General features: G+C 52.7%; 1 protein-coding gene across 2 annotated transcripts; it reads right to left on the minus strand.

Moving 5' to 3' along the window:
- Positions 1-711: 711 nt before the first annotated feature.
- On the minus strand, positions 712-21,203 carry LOC133356382 (interferon regulatory factor 2-binding protein 1-like). Of its 2 annotated transcripts, none has more exons than XM_061573861.1 (3): positions 21,187-21,203; positions 13,373-13,971; positions 712-4,722 (listed from the first exon to the last, which is right to left on the minus strand). In XM_061573861.1, the coding sequence occupies exons 2-3, from the start codon at positions 13,896-13,898 to the stop codon at positions 3,956-3,958; spliced, it is 1,293 nt and encodes a 430-aa protein (XP_061429845.1). In that variant the 5' UTR covers positions 13,899-13,971; positions 21,187-21,203; the 3' UTR covers positions 712-3,955. The 2 variants fall into 2 exon arrangements, with proteins under 2 accessions (XP_061429845.1, XP_061429844.1); XM_061573860.1 differs by lacking the exon at positions 21,187-21,203 and adding an exon at positions 17,949-18,158.
- Positions 21,204-21,405: the final 202 nt, after the last annotated feature.

The following is a 21,405-nucleotide window of genomic DNA, read 5'->3' on the forward strand; positions in this document are numbered from 1 at the left end:
ACCACTCCGTTTATCTAATGGTTGGAGTGGTAGCTCCTGCAATCTCTCATTTACTTGATACAGCTGTCGTGGCTGTGACGGTACCACCTGAAGACGGAAGCTTGTGTTGCCTCCGAAACGTCGTGATTTTTATTTTATTTTACTTTTTTAATGTTTTTACCTACGTGACTTTACCGAAAAAACCTAAGAATATGAATCATTGCAGTCACGAAAGCTTCAAATCTAGAACTAGAAAATGTACTTTTCGGGCAATGATCCTTCTGAAAAGCAGAGAAAGTCCAATGCCCAAACTACTAAGCGTACCATTTAAGGCAGCATTATATTGTCAAATGCTTCAACGGCGGCGATGATCACTAACGAACATGCGTTACAATAGGACAGAGCAATGATGGGAGGCTTTGAAGTCTAACGTTAAGTTGGAAGAACCTTTTAAACATCTCGTATTATTAGTGGCCATCGCTTGCTTTTGTACAGCAGTTCACGTTCGTATTAAAGATCCCCCGTTTTTATAGTTTATGCCAAAAACTAACATAAGTAGTCTACAAGGAAGGCTTTAAATAAAATTAATAAGTAACTACTTACACCCACGCCTGCTATAGGAGCAGACAGGAATGCAGCCCGGTCAGACCCAAAACTCCCCCAACCCACACAGCCCCTCACTCCCAAGCGCTCAGTCACCCAACACTGAGCGCATACCCGACACGCAGACACACACGGCGGCATAGCCACCACCACGGGAACACTGCTCCACGACCGCAGAGATTCATTACGGGGGGGATGGGTGTGTGTGGAAGTTTTAAAAGGAACAAACCCACTTTGGCAGCGGACGAAATCCGAGACGGGGTCCGAACGAGCGAGGCAGAGTCGTGATGTGCGGTTACCTACGGGACTTGGGACTTGCGCACAGTGGAGCCGTTCTTAGATGATTTAACCGACCAGGTTAACCCAAAGGTTGACCCCAACCTGCACACAGGTGACTGAGGCTCCAAGGTTGACCCACACCGCTGCATTGACTTTCGAGAAAGACCTAGGCTGCTTGGTTGACAAAGACTGCCAGGCTGACACGCTGACTACAGCTGCCACGTGAACCCAAAGGCTGACCCTGGAATGCTGGGTTGACGTAGGTTGTTGGTTTCATCCAGGCGACTGGGCTGGCCAGAGTTTGGCCCAGGTTGAAAAGCTCACCGATGCTAAGGGGTTGAGTCCATACTGACCTCCACTTCCAAACTTTCTTCAGCTACCAAAACTGAGTCAAAGTTACAAGATTGACCAAAGGCTGACCTTCGCTGCCAGGCTGACTGAGGCTGCCTGGAAGTCACACAAGCTACGGCAATTATTTTTTGAAGCTGTGGTGAGTGAGTCTGCTTGCTCGCCTACAAAGATTACATCACAAGAGAGACATTCATCACGCTGGGAAGCCGAGTGTGGTCCACAGGACAGCCAGTTACCGTGCGGTTCTGTTAGGGCATGTGTTGCGTTTTATTGTTTGTTTGCAAACACAGTACAAGACAGCCCCCCCCCCACCCCTCACAAGCCACCCGCCTCCAATCACACTCGAAAAGCGCGAAGGGATCTGGGAGCTGGAACAAAAAAAACCTCATTTCTCCGAAAAATACGAGACCCGGTGTGGAATTTCAATTGGAAGTGGTGGGAGAATTAAGACTGTAGCGTGTAAAGCTTGAATCAGACTCGTGTGGAATTCCGATGAGATTGGTGCGAGACTCAAAGCCAGACTGAGACTCTGGTAAGAAGAGTTGTGGTCGGAACACCATCACTACAATGAGGTTAAACTCACACGCGATTACCGCAACTCAAATTGTTAAAAACAGAGTCCACGTGCGATGACTGCGTTCCATGCGGCGGTTAACCACGACCCCGGCAGTCTCTTTTTTACGGATAGTGAGGTTTCCTTGCATTACAGCACCATAGTACGTAGTGATCACACCAACTTTACAACCTACCACTGTTCACCTTTAAAAGCACGAAACGAAAAAGATCACTCGAAATGCTGCCCAAGGTCTCATTACGCCGCCGATCGTGCGATCGCGTAGCCAACCGCAGAGTTCCAACTATCGCGGGAGTGCAAATCTACAACTAAATGCACTTTAGACGCAAACACACGCACAACGACTGCATTCTTCAATCCCACCCCCCTCCCCCTCGGGGCCTGTGCCAATTACCTTTCTCTGTTGGATTTGTTGAAACTTTTTCCTAAACATGCATTTCCTCCTCCTCTTTTAAGCAAACCCTCGGAAACGAAAAAAAGAAAAACAGAAATGTACAAAGTTCGCGCAGCGCGGTGCGGCGTGACCTCCGCCACCCTCGACATCGCCGAGTTTGTTGCCTGGCGCTTCCTGCTCGCGAGACCACCCCCCTCAAGTACCTAGACACTGCCAAACAGCGCTCTCTAAAAACCGTACAAACGAGTTTCATCTCTCCAAGCCGAGTATACGTACAAAAACAAAACTCAAGAATACGTGGGCAAAAAAAGATCATCGACGATTATACAGGTGGACGAGCTAAAACAACATTAATAACCCTAAGACCCGGATAGATCCGTGTAAACCCTACATCACACCCGTGAGGTTTCTTTTCGCGCTTGACGTTGCCGTGTTTCACCGGGGTAGAGAGCCAGTCCATTCCTCCCCGTGTGTCACAGCCGCGGGACGTCGAGCGACGCGGGCCACCCCGGGACGGGCGTTACTGAAAGGGAAAATTCTTCTTTTCAAGTAAAAAAAAAAATCATGGTGACGACGACGGTGGAACGTGCACGGGCATTGGGGGCGAAGTATGCAGCAGGGGGGCTCTGTCGAGGCAGGCGGGTGAAACCGGAGCGGCTGGTTTCCGTGCCCCTTGTCACCGCCTTTTCGGCCACCGGCTGTCGTGCATGGAAGCGTGTGCGCGGTTAGTGTTACAGCATGCGCACGTCGGCAGCGGCACGACACGGTCTTGCCTCACAAAGGGGACAATGGCATTCGCGTCCTGGCGTCCTCGCCCCCCTCTCTTGGCCGACCGTTCAGACTGCCCCCCCCCCACCGCCCCCCTCGGCAACGTCCCAATGGACCAAGGCCTGCTGGCAGCCGCTCCCCAGGACAACGCAGGCGATCTGCGATGCCGGCGCCGCCGCACGCTCCTCCTTGCTCTCCTGCAGGGCCTGGTTCACTCGAGAGGAAAGCCTCACTCTGCCGCGGTTTCCTCAAGCGCGCGCGCAGCACGGCTTATCTGATAGGGCCGTGAAGCGTCTACACGTTTCTAGAATTTGCCAGGGGGTGTTGCCTAGGCGACGGTGGAGGGCGGGTGAATTTGTCTGATGGCGGTGCTGTCGAGTTGCGTCGTACTGGTGCGGCGTGGGGGGGGGGGCCTCGCGAGTGCAGATGGGACAACCACTTTCGTCGTCTCAGGCGGAGGGGGGCCCCCCCCCCCCCCCCCCCCCGCAAGGCGACGACAGTACACGAGGCCACCCCGTGCCGTCAATTTGCCCCCCCCCCCCGCGCTTTGTCAATTGGCACCAATTTGGAACTTTCGTTCTTTAAAAAATTTTCAAAACGAAAAATATATGTGTTTATGTACAGCATAGATATATATTTATTTTTTCATACTTTATAAAAACGTTCCACTTACGGGCTTAGTGGGCGGCTCAGTGGAATTATCATCAATGGAGAGGTTGTCTTCTTCGAAACGGTGCCCCCCTGCGTACTCGGGTAAAACTCGGTCATCTCCCACAGGGCTCCTCCTTTACGCTGCCGCCAATCCGTGAACCAAGAGGCAGAAGGGACGGCATACTAGAAGCACACTAGACCTGCTCTAAATGTGATGTTGGCATAAACAATAATACACACACGTAGTTTAAAAAGGAGCAACAAATTAAAGACACGTGACGGGCAGAACAGCAAACTTAACCACCAATGTTTTTTTCTCTCCTCTCGACGGCGAACGCGTTCCACCGTCGTCGCCATCACGGGTCGCGCTCCTTTTTGACGCGAACGTCGCCGGCCAGGATGGTGCCGATCTCCCCTTGCATGAAGGCCCACGGCACGGTCGAGCCCACCAGGGGACACTTCTCCCCGCTGGGGCAGTACACCTCGCCGCCCGCGCCCTGCGCCTTGATGCTCTCGCGCGAGCACGGGAAGCAGAAGCGGTGCGACGCCACCGAGGGGCACTGCACAAAGTGCGTGTCCTCCAGCCGCTCGCGACACAGCGTGCAGCACAGGGGCGACGCCGCGCCCGCCCCCGCCAGCGCCACGCTCATGCCCACGCCCGCCTGCGAGTCCGGGATCTGCTGCCCGCCGGAGTTCAGCAAGCCCTGGTCGCCGCCGCCGCCGCTGCTGCGCACGCGCAGCTCGCTCGGCGAGCCGCTCCCACCGCCGCCGCCGCCGTCGTGGTGGCCGTTGCTGTTGCGGCGCGAGCTGGTCGAGTGCACCTGCGGGATGCCGTTGTCTTTCGGCGATTGCGTTCCGCCGCCGCCGCTGTTGGCGTGGCCGGCGTTGGTGCTGCTGCTGGCGAGGTTGTCGGTGGCCGAGATGAGGGCCGCCATTGGGGAGGGCCCCGAGGGTGGCGGGTAGGCCACGGTGAGCCGCATGCCGTGGTCGGGCGGCGCGTGGAGCCAGTGCGCGTGCTGCGCCGACAGGCGGAGGCCGCCGCCGCCGCTGCCCGACTCGTCGTGCTTCGAGGGGTCCGGCGTTGGGTCCGGGGACACGCGCCGCTTACGGGAGAGGCGCGACCCTGCGGGCAACGACACACACACGACACGCGGGGCGACGAGTGTCAGAGGGCGAGCACGGCACGTGGGCGCCAGCGGCACAGCATGGCTCAATGGGCATTTGGCACAGTTGCACAGACAGAAGCGTGCATAAAACAACACGCACACAATAGTATAGTTGTCACGACAGCCAGTAATAGAATGCACCAGTGAACAGTACACGTGTGAAATGACCGTAATTATAATCTTTCCATTTGGAGCGCAAGACAACAATGAACCACCGAGTCATCAATCATCTCTCGGAGGTTTACAGAATGTTGAAGGCAATAGCCCACCAAATATTTGTACCCTTGCTTATTCGAGATCGGTTTCCCTGCCCCCCTCCCCCAGGGGACACGACTGAGAAAAGAAAATCTAAAATGTATTTTATTTCTAGTTCAACAGCCGCTAAAATGAGACCTTCCCCACCCGCATTGCAGCCTGCCCCAGAGCCCTGTGCTTTAGTGACCGACGATGCAGCCTGCCCAGCATCTGAGACGTGACCGGCGAGCGAATCATTCACGTCGTGGGGCAACGCGCCCGCAAGCCGCCGCCGCCACTGACAGACACATCCCCCCCCCACCCACCACGTCACGATTAGCATGCCAACAAACGCACAACCCTTGTGTGCAAGCCCAGGTTTTGTGTTTCCCCTTTTCAGCCCAACGAGCTCTCTTTGCTCCGCGTCTACGCACTCGTGCAACTGCAACGGAACGACTGCCGTCAACACGACCACTTAGACAACCGCTACGCTAATTTATAATGCAGCCAGTAAAATTCAAAACGAGCTGTGAAATAATTCATCGCCGAAGTGGCTTCAATTCACTCTTGCTATTCGGAGTCGCGATTCATCGCAGGAATACAATTATTTTTTGTCCCGTTTTTAGGGTCTTGTGTAAGTCTCTCATTTCTCGTCAAGCTAGTCCAGTTCAATTGCGCTACTACCCTTTATGCAACCTCAGCATTTAATATCCTAATAACTTGCATGAATCGCACCATTCCAACGCATTACTCATGAATGTGGAAATCGTGTTAAACGATCGTGCCTATTTAAAGCAAGGTAAACACATTTCCTAATGAACACAGAAACTGCAAGCCCGCTCTTACACCGATAATGTTTTAAACAGAATGACAATACAAGTTTAACACAGTGGTTGTACAGTGCAATGGTCTTTCACACCCACCATTTTTGCCTCTCGATTTCACCTGATCTACATTAACTACAAGGTGCACAATGTCGCCAGGAATTGGAACACGTGAATAATACAATTCGGCTGTTTGTAGCACCATCTTCTGCAAACTTGAGGTCCCTTGACCGAGACTCGCATGGCTGCGTTCACTTTTGAGCGACTCGTTAAAAGACGCAGGTCACACGCCACATGCAAATGGAGATAACCCCCCTCGGCCTTGCTGGATGCCACTCAAAATATTCTGATCACTCGGCAAGTTTCAATCCGAGCCTTCCTCTGTTCTGAGTTAAAAGTCCCCCCCCCCACCCCCCGTTTGTTATTTAAAATAACACTTCTTCGAGAAAAAAAACCTGCAGTCTGATAATTAAAAAAACATTTATATTCACTGCCGATTAGTAAGCATTTGACGTAATCCAGCCACCTCCACAATTAGATGAAATGCCACCATTTGTTATTACGATTAATTTCTATTAAATTATTCTCTTTTGCCAGGATGAAGCATGCAGTTACCGTAAACTTTCAATAAACTTGGGGGGTATCCGTGAACCAGTCACACAGAGTGTAAATATATATTGTAAATAAAGCAAAACTTAACTCACGTACACACGTATTGTGAGCATAAAAATAATATTGAGTACCCGTAATTGAACTGTTACACTCATTAGTAAAGTCACGTGACTGATTTTCAAAATATACTTCACAAACTAATCTTTGGCCTCCAAAAAATACGTGTAAAAATACATAATTTTTACTCCTGAAAGTGACAAAGCCATGGCGCAGTGTTTAGCACATGAACTCGGCAATCCGAGATCGATAATAACCAGACGAGGCCAATCAGTGACAAGTGATATCTAAACAGATCCTAGTCTCCCCTACCCCTTGACCAGGGGCCGGCAACCAAAATAACAAGAAGAGCCATTTCTTTCCAATTCGGTACAAAATTCAGTATTTCAAGAGCCGCAATGCATCTGAGTACATACTGTACATACGTACATATCGTCAAGAAGCAGCCCGTAAAGAGCCGCATGCGGCTCCGGAGCCGTAGGTTGCCGACCCCTGCCCTTGACTAATCCTCACCGACCTGTTGGGTGAAGTATGGTCAAACTATCTCCATGACCGACATGTGTGAAGGCCTTCATCCAGCAGTCTGCGTTATAGTAACGGATGTATATTTCACAGTGAAACACTAACTCAGGCCTAAGGGGTGTGCGGATTGTAGGAATCTGTAGCTGAAATTAACAGCTCTGTACTATGGGCTGGGATTCAAAGAAAGGATAATTAATATTTTAAAAAGCATCAGCAGAGATTAAAATGTTCTGGTAAGCCCCGCGAGACTGCCAATGGACCTTAACCTTTGCCTCGAGGCTGCAAAATACAGCAGGCGGTTAGTGCACGTCAATTATTCACAGGAGCGTAAACATATATCTGTGGAATCAGAGCAGAGCAGGAACTGCCCATTTATTGCTTTGTGTCGTTAAGTACCACAGTCCAAAGCGGGCAATGAGACGCACGCAAAAGTGGACAAAATCGAACATAAACAGATTAAATGTGGACATATATACAGAAACGTAAGGCCAATGTATAAATAACAATAGTTTTGGAGAATGTTCATACAAAAAAATTCCTCTCCACGTAAACCTATTTTGTTTTACGAAATCCATTAGACGCATGTTCTTTCGGGAGTGCATCTTATCAGCAACATGTACACATTTACATTTAAAGGAGCTGCACAAGCCCTTGAAACGTAATTTATTTCCACCTCAATGTTATTGACGTAACATCCAACACAGCCGACGAGATCATTGTCTGTCTCCACATGTGGACCTCAAGGTGAGATGGCGTCAAAGAAATCAGGTGGCGGCCGCATGGTTTGGGTCGCGGGGGGGGGGGAAGTGGACATCTTGCATCACCCGGTACAGTGACCATGACGTCAAACAGACCTCCGTGACATCACCGCCCACCCCCCACGGCCACGCCGCTGCACTTTAGCCTACTGTAGTAGCCCCCATTCGCAACATCGCTCGCTTCTTTTCCCCTCCCCGCCACCGACGCTGGGCGTTATGAAACTCCAACCCAACCGGCCATGCGTGTAAAATGGTGCCAAGTCTGCACACGCACGCGCACACACACGCGGCATTGTGTTTATTCACCTCTGCCACACACACGAAGACTGCAAAAACTGTACACACAAGAGAAAACGAGCAAGGAAGCCTCCATTTTGGAACGGGTTTTTTTTGCTAAATCGTGGCTCACAAACAAGACACGGTCGGATCTTTGTCGGTGTCAAAGGACATTTTTTTTCAAGACACACGGACGTAAATGCTACAACAGCCTAAAAAAACTTATTTCCGAACCCTAGTCTGTATATTTCCATTACCTTTTAAAAGTCTAAAGTGTGACCAACTTCCTGTATACAAGATGCGGGAGACTACCTGTCCAAATAACGCAGATTTTTACATAGATCTCTAGAAAGGAAATACAGTATACACTAAGAGACCTCCTTTACCAGTGGCAAAATATAGTAATAGGTTTTTACCCTTTCAACTGGTACAAAAACTGACACCTTTATACAAATACAGTATGTTGCGAGTACTCGTGGGCTGTACAGCATAGTTTTTTAACCATCATTAACAACCGCATTGGAGAGAGTTCACATGTTTTGGGCACAAAAAAAGCCCCGTTCTCACAAAGGGGGCGACGAGACAACTGCGGCGGCGTTCATCCTTGGGAAGAAAAAAAACTCCACGATGCAGCAGTAGCAGCAGCAAGCAACGCTGGCAATAATGGCTTCAGCATGCTGCTGCTGCTGCTATCGTCTGTCCCATCAGCTTAAAGCGCGCGCTTTCACAATCCTCCTTCCTTCCTTCCCCCCGTGATTAAATGCCCCCAATAAGCCTCGCGCTATTACTGTACGTGCTGCTGTGTGCATTTTTGCGGGCAGCTCACATGGGTGGTGGTTGGTTGGTTGGTGGTTGCTTGCACATCGCCGTGTGGGTGATGGGCACAACAAACGCCACCCTGGCGGCGCTTCTACGCGATCACTCGCGACGAGTTGTAACCCACCGCATTCGATGCATTACAGCACCTAATCCATTATCGAGGACGTTCACATTTCTCGCATAAAATATAAATATACGGTACACGAGGGCTCTTTCCATTCCGGCATTCAGCTGTGCCAGCATCCTTTTTGAAGAAAGAAAAACCGGCAGTCGCGTGAAATATTTATAGAAGCCTACGTCACTCCGGCGCTGCCACATATCCTGGGTTTTATAATGGAAAAGCAACCCCAGGGAGAAGCGGGGGGGGGGGGGGTAGAATACTCGGCATTGAAGGACGATGTCACGTCGACAGAGAAACTGTCCAGGATTCACAAACAGCGCGCACACACACACAAGACAAAGCGACTACTCTCACGGTATAGCCGACACAGATTGTAGGGGCAAGTGCCGTTGGCGAGCACCTATTAGGGTCGTCACGGTGCATACAATAGGGTGGTAACCAAGAGCCGGCCGCCCTCAGTGCCGATGTCTACACGCCACACAAAGTACTCATTTTAGGGTTGGTGGTTAGTGCACTAACCACTGGTGCCTACCACTCAAATATCACAGGCACCGCATGCATGACAGGCGATGGCGGGCACCACCCCATTAAACACATCGTTGGCACTAAAAGGAATCATGGCCAAAGAGCTGCACATATCATGGCCAACAAGTGATACAGAACAGGAGTTATATATATCATGGGGAACAAGCGATACAGAACGGGGGTTCTGTTTCACATGGGATACCAAACCACATCACAAGACACCACACACATCACAGGCACCACAGCAGCATCAGAAGCACCATCATCATAATTCACCACACAAGTGTTTTGGCAACACTACACACACAAAAAAAAATGCTCACCATTGCCACACAATGCATAACACTGCAAACCACATGAATCCCCCTGAACTGAAAACATTACCACTCCGAACGAAACACCACTTTACACACCAGCCGCATTTATGGGTACACCAACTATCAAACTATTTGCAGGATCTCGTGTCATCATGGCCAAAGCTGTCGATGCCATCACACCTAGGCAATGCTCAATACCCTCTCTGCCAAGAACCTGGATCTGTGTTATCCTGTAGGCCACGTGACTTGTCCAACATCTGCCCTAACAGTATCCCACGCAACACTTGGTGGTTTAAGGTCTTTCCCTAGGTCGCCTGACCCGCGGAGACCATTACAATTCCTGCCTCCAGCCTCTGCACACGTCTCATCGTATCTCTCACAGGAACGAACACAACATTCGGTCCATGTAATACCTAACTAGACATTTTTAAAAGGCATATGTCTTAATACATCACTTGGGAGAAAATATACATGCACAAGAGACGAGGAAGACTGAAACAAAAAACATCTCTGATCTTGTAGATACGAGTTTGAAAAAGTAAGGAGAAATAAAGACTCTAACGTTATGTTGAAGCCCGCCATAACATTGGTTGTGATGTCACTTCAGTGGCACTGCAATCTATTCTATTCTGGTTCAGGAGCTACACATTCTTGTTCAGGAGCTAAGTGCCAATGTGTCGGTCCTGCTATTGCCACGAGACAGCTTCAGGACAGAGTTTTGTTATTCCTCCTCCTCCATTAAAGCAAAGACGACAGTGGTTTGCTACATGGTCCATAATTTGTGTTGCATGGCCACCGCACTGTGGATTTCCATAAATTGTCCAGCAGATGTACGCATCGCTCCGTTGATGTTCTGATGCATTCGATGGTTACACACCAGTGGCTCGAGGAATGTCAAAGACAGGAGGTGCGATGTTTGGGTCTCGAATGTTTTTGTTTGGGGTACGTCCGCCTCGTTCCAGCATCCTTCCGCATCGGAGCGAAATTCTAGGATGGTGACGGGCAGCGCGATCCCCACGTAGGGGATGGGGGACTTGAGTCTACGCCGAGGGACGCTGTCGAGATGTACTGGTTAATGGGTAGGCAGGCGCTGTCGAGATGTACTGGTTAATGGGTAGGCAGGCTGTCGTTGGCAAGAAGCTGTGTAAACGTCCTTTCATGTCTCCGTGGTAATTTGGTGACAGAATGTTCGCCCAAACGCAGAGCCAGGAGATTGGTGTCGGTTTCAGTCTTCCGGATATGATGTGCATTGCATTAACACGTACGGCGTTCCAGTGCAGTGACATCACCAGAGCGCTATAATGGAACTCTTGAAGCATAACTTTCAAGTATTTCCTTCTGATGAGCAATGCTGTAAACTTGTATCGGACGGCCCAGGACACGCAGCATTTGCAAGGCGATAGCTTACTACATACAAAATGATATTTGTGTCTTTCTTTATCATATATATACTTCTGCAACACTTTAGAGACGACAACTACAGTACCTAGAAGGAGCAGGTGACATGGTACCACCTTGAATTCTTATCAAGTGGCGGAGACTACCGTGCCTAATAGATGTGTGATAAAGGTCTAAGGTACGACCATTGCTACACCAAACACCCTAAACAAAAACCCTTTCCTAAGCGTGAGCTGCAAATCTTGAACCTGAAGTGTTAACTCCGAACCCTAGACGAAACTCAAGGAACGTCGTCCATTACCATTTCATCAACTAAAAACACACGACCCACGAACGGACGAAAATCTGGTCTATTATTGTAGAAAGATCTGCAGGAACAAGTACCAGGCACTGTGTTTATTTACCCGCCTACTGTCACTTCCTCGTGCACCTTATAGGGGCCTCTCACACAAATACAAAGATCCCCCAGATAGCCTTTGATAGACTGTTGGGGCAAGAGCTGTTAGCGAGTGGCACCTATTAAGGCCCGAACGGCACACGAGGGGGTGGGTGGCCAGAACCACGCCCAGCCGCCTTTGTTTCCCCAGTACAATGTTTACACATCGCACTAAGTACTAATTTGAGGCCGAGTCGACCTAGGAGAGGCCGCACTAGATACTCATTTGAGGCTGTGTCGACGTAGGGGATGGCCCTGGACCGGTTCGAATAATTGCCAGTGGTACTGCGAGCACGAATCAAACTCGGCTAGCAGGGTTCGAAACGAACCGTGACACTACCACTCCCCACAAACACACCGACACGCACACCTACACCTCACCAATACCCGGCCATTCCCCACTAAGTGACGGTGACGTCAACACGGCGCCTGTGCCAGGCCTGGTGCACTTTGAGGACACGTGAAGTGTCTCACACACAGTACAATACACACACACACACCTTGCAATGGTATGTAATCCCCTGCCACAACACACACCTTGTGGGAAACCATGGCACCAGCATAGACAAAACAATACACTGTACACAATTTGCGCTGCAGGGGATGCCTCAAACACGCCTTGAACGGCCATGTGACATTCAAAGACAAACACCCCCGTACAGCCTCAACAAACTGTTGCGGCAAGTGCTGTTAGCGAGTAGCACCTATGAAGACCGGCAGGCAACGAGGGGGTGGGTGGCCAACACCACGCCCGGCCGCCTTTGTCTCCCGAGTGGCGATGTTTACACACCAAACCAGGTACTTATTTGAGGCTTAGTCCACCTTGGGGAGGCCCAGGACCGGTTCAGATAATCGTCACTGGTGTTGGCCGTGAGCGGGAATCGAACTCGCATGGCCGCGAGCAGGAATCGAACTCGGGTCGCCGGGTTCGTAGCGCAGCGCGCTAACCGCTGCACTACCGCTCCCCGTGTGACATACACCTCACAAACACCCCACAATGCAGTGGGGGGGGGGGGGGACGCACACCCGGCCAAAGGATTTACAGAGGGCAAAACGCATTCTTGCACTCAAACCTTTTGAAGGCAAACAACACTCAAACCCTACACACACACATTTTCAAAAGCATGTCTATAGAAAAAATGGAAACACATCTTGTAGGAGGAGCATGTAACGCACCATACACAACCTTCAAAACAACACATACTTCACACACTTCGTAAGAATATGGAACACAACCTAAACACTGTGACATCATCATAGGGGGCATATGTTAACATAACCTAGCAGTGTGACACAATCCAGTAACATCCTCGACATATATAGCTAGTAGGAGCGTGTGATATATGTAATACATACCCTCCCCCACACCCTATATGTAATACAAACGGAACACACCTTGACATCAGCACGTAACAGAGACAGATGCCCCGTGTAGCCATAACAGACTGTTTGGTCAAGTGCTGTCAGCTAGCACCGATGAAGGCCAGCACCTCGCCCGGCCGCCTTTGTCTCCCCACACATTACACACGCACTTGAACAAGTCACACAAACTCTCCACACCTTGCACGAACTTCTAACACACACGCATCTTTAGAAAACAGAACACTGCACACGTGACACATTGGGGCATATAACACGCACTCTTATACAACCTTGCAGGATCGTCTGACACACACGCGCACAACACAACACCCGACGCAGTCCGCACCTTGCAAGAGCGAGCTGCCCGCGTGTCCCACGGTGCCCGCGCCGACCCCGGCCGCCCGCCCGCGCTGCTGCTGCCCCAGCGTGGGGCTGTGCCGGCTCAGCTCGGGCGGCTCGTCCTTGCCGTGCGCGCCGCCGTGGCCCCCGTGGCCTCCGTGGCCGTTGCCGAAGAAAATCCTCGCCGCCGCCGCGGCCGCCGCGGCGGCCGAATGAGGCGAGGCCGCGCCGACCCCGGGAGGCCCGCCGCCCGATCCGCCGACCGACCCCGACCCGCCCCCGCCGGGCCCGTAGCCACTGCCGCCGCCGCCGCCGTCCTTGGGCTGCTTGTTGTGAGCGGAGGCGGCCGCCGAGGGCCCGTTGGCCCCGCGTTTCATGGCGCGGGTGGCCTCGATGACCAGCTCGATGCGGTCGGCGCCCTCGTAGTTGACGCAGCCGCGGCACACGGCCTCCGAGAAGTCCCACAGCATGGCCCACGGCATGCGCGGCAGGTCGCACAGGTAGCACGATTGGCGACGTGACTGCGCCGACATCTTCCCTGCCCGCCTTCCCACCCCCCCCTTCCTCCTCTTCCTCTTCCTCCTCCTCTTCCTCGTCTCCTCTCGCCTGCGCACGCAGTCGCAAACACGTGGCGGTGGTGACCCCGAGGGGATGGCCTCGCGACAGAAGCAGTCGTGCGCGGTTTCACAAAACACCGCGTGGCACTCGCAAAGGCCTTGCGTTTTGTGTGTGGTGTTATACGGCGGTCGCTCGCGGAAGTGTCTGCAGACGCTCTTACACTTTAGACTTTAAAGAGAGCCCCCGTTTAAATGTTCGTCGTACGTCGTCTCGTTTGACTGAGGAAGAGGCGTCGTAGTCCGCACGTCTTTATCGAGCGCTCGGTCAGTGGGGGGGGGGAGGTTCAGATATGTTGGCGACTACTGCTGCTGTGCAATATACTGTACCGTGATTTGCAGTCGTACTGTATAACACAAAAGACACAGATCCCACCCCCCCGTATATAGCCTTAACCGATTGTAAGGGAAAGTGCTGACACCGATGAAGGCCGGCACGGCACACGAGGGGGTGGGTGGCCAGCACCACGCCCGGCCGCCTGGCCACCTTCGTCTCCCCAGGTGCGATGTTTACACACCACACCGGGTACTCATTTGAGGCTGAGTCGACCTAGCGGAGGCCCAGGACCGGTTCAGATAATCGTCACCGGTGTTGGCCGTGAGCGGGAATCAAACTCGGGTCGCTGGGTTCGTAGCACAGCGTAGCGCTAACCGCTACACTACCGCTCCCCACAATATTTACACAGAAATGGAATAACACACACACACACATTGCATAGATCGCATACCCTACAGACATTGACCACGCCACGCTGGTTTACGCCCTGCCATGAACTCGGCAGCCCGAGTTAGAATTCCGGCCACGGCTAACATCAGTAGCAAGTGACGAAACATGAACAGGTTTTGTTTCTCGCCGTGCACCAAACCAGCATGAACCATTGTCGGTACAGGACGGTTCAAACGACCTATGACCGATACGGCACGGGGGAGGGTAAGATGTCTACATTCAGCAGCGGACTGGTGACAATGACAATAAACGATCTATCTAAACCCGCAATGAACATCGAGGTGAAGTATGGTCAAAGACACCCCCACGGGCGTGTACCACAGCGATGTGGAATGTAATACTTACTATAATCACCCAGGAATGTCTGCCCTTAACGCTCGTGACGTCACCCCACATAGACCAGCCCCCCTCATTAATATTCATGAGCAAGTGACGTCCTCCAAATTGACACCCCCCCCCCCCCCATTCATAATCATTAGCGGCTGACACATTGGGGGGCCGAGGTGCCTCCTCCCCCCCTCCTCGGCGTCAACTTACAACCCTCAATAAAAAAAATTACCTACGCGACTTAACCGAAAAAATCCTTGCAGTCACGAAAACTTCAAGTCTAGAATCACAACCCTCACTACAAAGGCAGAACCCTCACGTCACGCGATCTCCGTCACGCTGTTGAGACATTGAAGTAAAAAGGACGTCACGATGAACGAGGGATTATAACCTTAAAATGAAATAGGTCTGTGTCACCGCGCCCTTACAAACTGCACACGAATTGATGCAATGATTTACTGCAATACACCCGATCCTGGACGGACTAAAAGGTTAGTTCTATATAAATGCAACGTAATCACCCGAAACAATACACTCCAATGATATACTCTAGTGCACACCATACTATAGACTGGATTTGAATACGGTAGCGTGCAACGCAAACGTAATTATATACTCTAGTATAGAAGGGTATGTAGAGTTTTCAGCCTGACATAATACAATTAAATATTATCAATGATATTTAGCAGCAGTACTGTATGATACACACATACACATTAAAGGAATTGTCAAGAATACCATGCAATACGATGCATGCAATAGCTGTACTATTTAATATTGTACAATGCAACCCCATACGCAGACATTTATATAATGGGATATGGATATGCAAGACATACAAACGCAGCATTCCAAGCAATACAATACACAGCAACGTATTACAACATGAAAACACAGCAATGCAATACTTACGATACTATGTAATAAGTATTAAATGCAACGTACTGTATTGCAATACAACGTGCTGTATTGCAATGCAACGTACTGTATTGCAACGTACTGTATTACAACGTACTGTATTGCAACCTATTGCATTGCAACCTACCGCATTGCAACGTACTGTGTTGCTAATGCACCTCCGATTAGCACGGTTGACTACGTACGGTGCGAAAGAGTTCCATACTTTACGCAGAATTTCGGAATAACAAAGAATGTCTTCCAGGAATGTAATAAAATGTTACAGGGTGCTAATACGCAGCTGTTTTATTCCAATAAAACACTGTGACAGCATAACATAAACACACACAATGTAATGCCATGGAATATACCGTAGTTATAGAATGTCGTTCTATAGAAACTATACAATACGCACAGTACAACGCCTATGCATTAGCATGCAACACAATACACAGCCTTGCGTTTTAGCAACATTAATCATACGCAGTATAATGCACAATACAATATTATACAAGGGATACAAATGTACATCAATGCAATAATAGAAGACTGCATCGCATTTATGTTTTAACAGTATTCATTGCAATACGTAGTAGACCCTTACAAGGCACGATGGAACAAAAACACAACACAATTGTGGACGTGGAAACGGTATCAATGATTGATATCGACTTACATTAATTGTAGTAAATGGTTCCAACACAAACTTACAATCGCGTCAAACTTCTCGGCCATAAACATCTTTGATGTTAACCTTTATTTAATGTAAACTCTCAAGGTGTAAATGATCACTCCTCCTTAGTTAAACATTATCGTTGTTTCACACGGCTTACAAAGTAGGGCGAGCAATTATTTTATTTTCCTCTCCCTTCATTAAGAATTAACAAGTTAAAACAATACGAATCGTTTCGCTGAAATGGAACAACCAACCTATTGTTAACGTTGCATTATTATTCCGAATTTTACCACGATTTGTTTAAAACAAACCAACCACTGTACTGTTTATTCCCGTTATATTCACCGCACGACATAATTTGTGCGCTATTCGCGCCAGAAAAACCCCGTTAAACATTTAAAAATTAACGATTGATGTTTAAACGACTTTGTATACATCAAGACGTACAAAACGGTGGAACGTCGTTTTTTTATCTTCAAAAAGACACAAAAGTCAACACAAAACAGCTGCCAAGTTACGTTTACACACGAAGGAGACGTAATACGTAATGTTGTACGATACTGAACACAAAGTAGATGTAACACGTAATGTTGTACGAAACTAAACAAAGTAGACACGTAATATTGTACGATACTGAACACAAAGACGACGTAATACGTAATGCTGTATGATACTAAACAAAAAAGCAGTACAGTTGTACGATACTAAACACAAAGACTTAATGTTGTTGTACGATACTAAACACAAAATAGACCCGTAATGTTGTACGATACTAAACACAAAGAAGACGTAACGTTGTACGATACTAAACACAACACTAAGTGTATATTACACTACCTCACATACTTTTGACACCACTTAAACAACAACATTTGTCGCTTAATCGCTGTCGATGTCACCTGATAAAAGTTGCACGCAACATTTTCCGTTAACTTTCGTTAGAACGCAACAAAGGTACGGTGCGAAAGAAGTTCCACACACGCGATTAGCGCACAAAGTCGCCCGAGTTACTCATTTAATCGGTTAAAATTGCCATGAATTCTTCTCCCCACACTCTATAGCTTAGATAACTGGTAATCATTCATAAATCATGTTTCCTGTACACGTTGTTGTTGTTTTTGTGGTGGTGCTTGTGACACGGGCCTACTCAATAAAGTCGTCGTTAAAAGCCGCCAAGGTCGACTTACACAAAAGGCGTTATAATTGCAATTAACTTACGATGGATGCATCGTGTGACGAACACAAGCTACACATCGTGTGACACGAACACAAGCTACAACATCGCATGCCGCCCGTAGCCTTTTGACGGGCGGCAAACACAAAAATGTCGTCGAAATTTTACCTCAGAAAACGACGGCGTCCACACCACAAAGTCGCACCCGTGGCTCGTTACAACAACAGCGATGGACACGCGAACCCACAAGAACAACCACCACCAACAACCACCTCCTCTTCCTATACGAAGACGACGACTCCTCGTTGTCGTGTCCACCACGACCACCACGAGCCTCGCGTTGTGAGCAGCGCACGACACGAACTGTGACGCGCAACGGATCCACGAACCCCCCTCCCCCCGCTCGCCCCCACCTCCTCCCCCCCCGCTCGCCCCCCCCACCTCCTCACCCCCCGCTCGCCCCCCACCTCCTCACCCCCCGCTCGCCCCCCCACCTCCTCACACCCCCCACCTCCTCACCCCCCGCTCGCCCCCCCCACCTCCTCACCCCCCGCTCGCCCCCACCTCCTCACCCCCCGCTCGCCCCCCCACCTCCTCGCCCCCCCACCTCCTCACCCACCGCTCGCCCCCACCTCCTCACCCCCCAGCTCGCCCCCCCACCTCCTCACCCCCCACCTCCTCACCCCCCGCTCGCCCCCCCCCACCTCCTCACCCCCCGCTCGCCCCCACCCCCTCACCCCCCGCTCGCCCCCCCCCACCTCCTCACCCCCCGCTCGCCCCCCCCCACCTCCTCACCCCCCGCTCGCCCCCCCCACCTCCTCACCCCCCGCTCGCCCCCACCCCCTCACCCCCCGCTCGCCCCCACCCCCTCACCCCCCGCTCGCCCCCACCCCCCTCACCCCCCGCTCGTCCCCACCTCCTCACCCCCCGCTCGCCCCCCCCACCTCCTCACCCCCCGCTCGCACCCCCTCCTCCTCACCCCCCCGCTCGCCCCCCCCACCTCCTCACCCCCCGCTCGCCCCCCCCCCACCTCCTCACCCCCCGCTCGCCCCCACCTCCTCACCCCCCGCTCGCCCCCACCTCCTCACCCCCCGCTCGCCCCCCCCACCTCCTCACCCCCCGCTCGCCCCCCCCACCTCCTCACCCCCCGCTCGCCCCCCCCACCTCCTCACCCCCCGCTCGCACCCTCCTCCTCACCCCCCCGCTCGCCCCCCCCACCTCCTCACCCCCCGCTCGCCCCCACCTCCTCACCCCCCGCTCGCCCCCACCTCCTCACCCCCCGCTCGCCCCCACCTCCTCACCCCCCGCTCGCCCCCTCCTCCTCACCCCCCCGCTCGCCCCCACCTCCTCAACCCCCGCTCGCCCCCTCCTCCTCACCCCCCGCTCGCCCCCCCACCTCCTCACCCCCCGCTCGCCCCCACCTCCTCACCCCCCGCTCGCCCCCCCACCTCCTCACCCCCCGCTCGCCCCCTCCTCCTCACCCCCCGCTCGCCCCCCCACCTCCTCACCCCCCGCTCGCCCCCCCCCCCATCCTCCTCCGCCCGTCTCGCGCTTCCCGCCTTTTTTTGCTGTTGGTTGCTGTGGGGTCGCCGCGTCGAGGTCGTCTCGACCCCCCCCCCCCGGTAACCCCCGCGTCAACCCCCCGGGGGTAACCCCCCCCACCCCCCCGCGTCAACCCCCCGGCGGTAACCCCCCCCCCACCCCCCGCGGCATCCCCCCCACCCCCCCGCGGCATCCCCCCCCACCCCCCCCGCGGCATCCCCCCCACCCCCCCGCGGCATCCCCCCCCCACTCACCCGCGTCAACTCCCCCCACCCCCCCACCCACCCCCCCGCGGCAACCCCCCCCACCCCCCGCGGCAACCCCCCCCACCCACCCACCCCCCCGCGTCAACCCCCCCCCACCCCCCCACCCACCCCCCGCGGCATCCCCCCCCCACTCACCCGCGTCAACTCCCCCACCCCCCACCCACACCCCCCGCGGCAACCCCCCCCACCCCCCGCGGCAACCCCCCCCCCACCCACCACCCCCCCCCGCGTCAACTCCCCCCCACCCCCCCACCCACCCCCCCGCGGCAACCCCCCCCCACCCCCCGCGGCAACCCCCCCCACCCCACCCACCCCCCCGCGTCAACCCCCCCCACCCCCCGCGGCAACCCCCCCCACCCACCCACCCCCCCGCGTCAACCCCCCCACCCCCCCCCGTCAACCGCCGCCCTCGTGGAGGCGAGGGAAGCCCAACGTCGACAGATCCTCGTCAACCCGGGGCCCCGCTGGCGGCCCCGGGTCACTCTTCATCAACCACTCCATCTACTCACCCTCAACCACTCCATCTACTCACCCTCAACCACTCTACCTCCACTACCTCAACCACTCCATCTACTCACCCCCAACCACTCTACCTCCACTACCTCAACCACTCCATCTACTCACCCTCAACCACTCTACCTCCACTACCTCAACCACTCCATCTACTCACCCTCAACCACTCTACCTCCACTACCTCAACCACTCAACCACTCTACCTCCACTACCTCAACCACTCTACCTCCTCCTCAACCACTCCTCCACTACCTCAACCACTCTACCTCCACTACCTCAACCACTCCATCTACTCACCCTCAACCACTCTACCTCCTCTTCAACCTCTCTACCTCCTCCTCAACCACTCCACTACCTCAACCACTCCTCTACCTCCTCAACCACTCCTCTACCACTCTACCTCAACCACTCCTCTACCTCCTCAACCACTCCTCTACCACTCTACCTCAACCACTCTACCTCAACCACTCCTCTACCTCCTCAACCACTCCACCACTCTACCTCAACCACTCCTCCACCACTCTACCTCAACCACTCTACCTCAACCACTCCTCTACCTCCTCAACCACTCCTCCACCACTCTACCTCCACCACTCTACCTCAACCACTCCTCTACCACTCTACCTCTACCACTCTAACCTCCTCCATCGCTCTACCTCCCCACACGCTCTCGTCCCGATTCGCTCGCCCTTCTTGTTCTCGGCTCACTCGAGACTTCCCCACCACCACCACCGCGAGGCTCTTTCTCCTCTTCTCCCCACACCACCATCATCACCACCACCACCACCATCATTATTATTATTAAACATCCATCGTCGTCATTATTATTAAACATCCATCGTCGTCATTATTATTAAACATCCATCGCCGTTTCCCCGCGTGCTAATGAAGCTTCGGCGGCCTCGTCGTAGCGGCCTCTGTCCCCAGGCGCAATCAGATTCCCCTCTCACAGGTACGCAGCGGCCGCCTCTTAAAATAACAACAAATATTAACCACGCAAGACGTGTGCACCGACGCAGCCGGACAAACACAACAACAACAACAAGATGTCCCTCTACCAGCAGACACACAACAATGGACTTCACCTCAACAAGCACTATTGCTGCTGCTGCTGTTGATGCTGCTGTTGATGATAATCCTGCAGTCGTAGACGGTGACCGCGTGGGGGATGAAGTCGCTTGTGGCAATGTGGTCACGGAGCGGCGTGAGAGGGGGGCGGGGGGGTCCCACGTGACGGTGAGGGGGGGGGGGCGAGCAGGAGGGAGTCCGACGTGACGGTGAGGGGGGGCGAGCGGGGGGAGGGG

The sequence above is a fragment of the Lethenteron reissneri genome, chromosome 53, assembly GCF_015708825.2.
Source record: "Lethenteron reissneri isolate LAM-NWPU_2019-01 chromosome 53, ASM1570882v1, whole genome shotgun sequence".
NCBI lineage: Eukaryota > Metazoa > Chordata > Hyperoartia > Petromyzontiformes > Petromyzontidae > Lethenteron > Lethenteron reissneri.

What these genes read in the sequence shown, in the direction of transcription:
- LOC133356382 (XM_061573861.1), bottom strand. Translation starts at nt 13,898, where the DNA reads ATGTCGGCGCAGTCACGTCGCCAATCGTGCTACCTGTGCGACCTGCCG. An exon ending in GGGCAGCTCGCTCTTGCAAG is followed by an intron (nt 4,723 to 13,372) that starts GTGCGGACTGCG and finishes CGTTGCCCGCAG; the next exon opens with GGTCGCGCCTCTCCCGTAAG.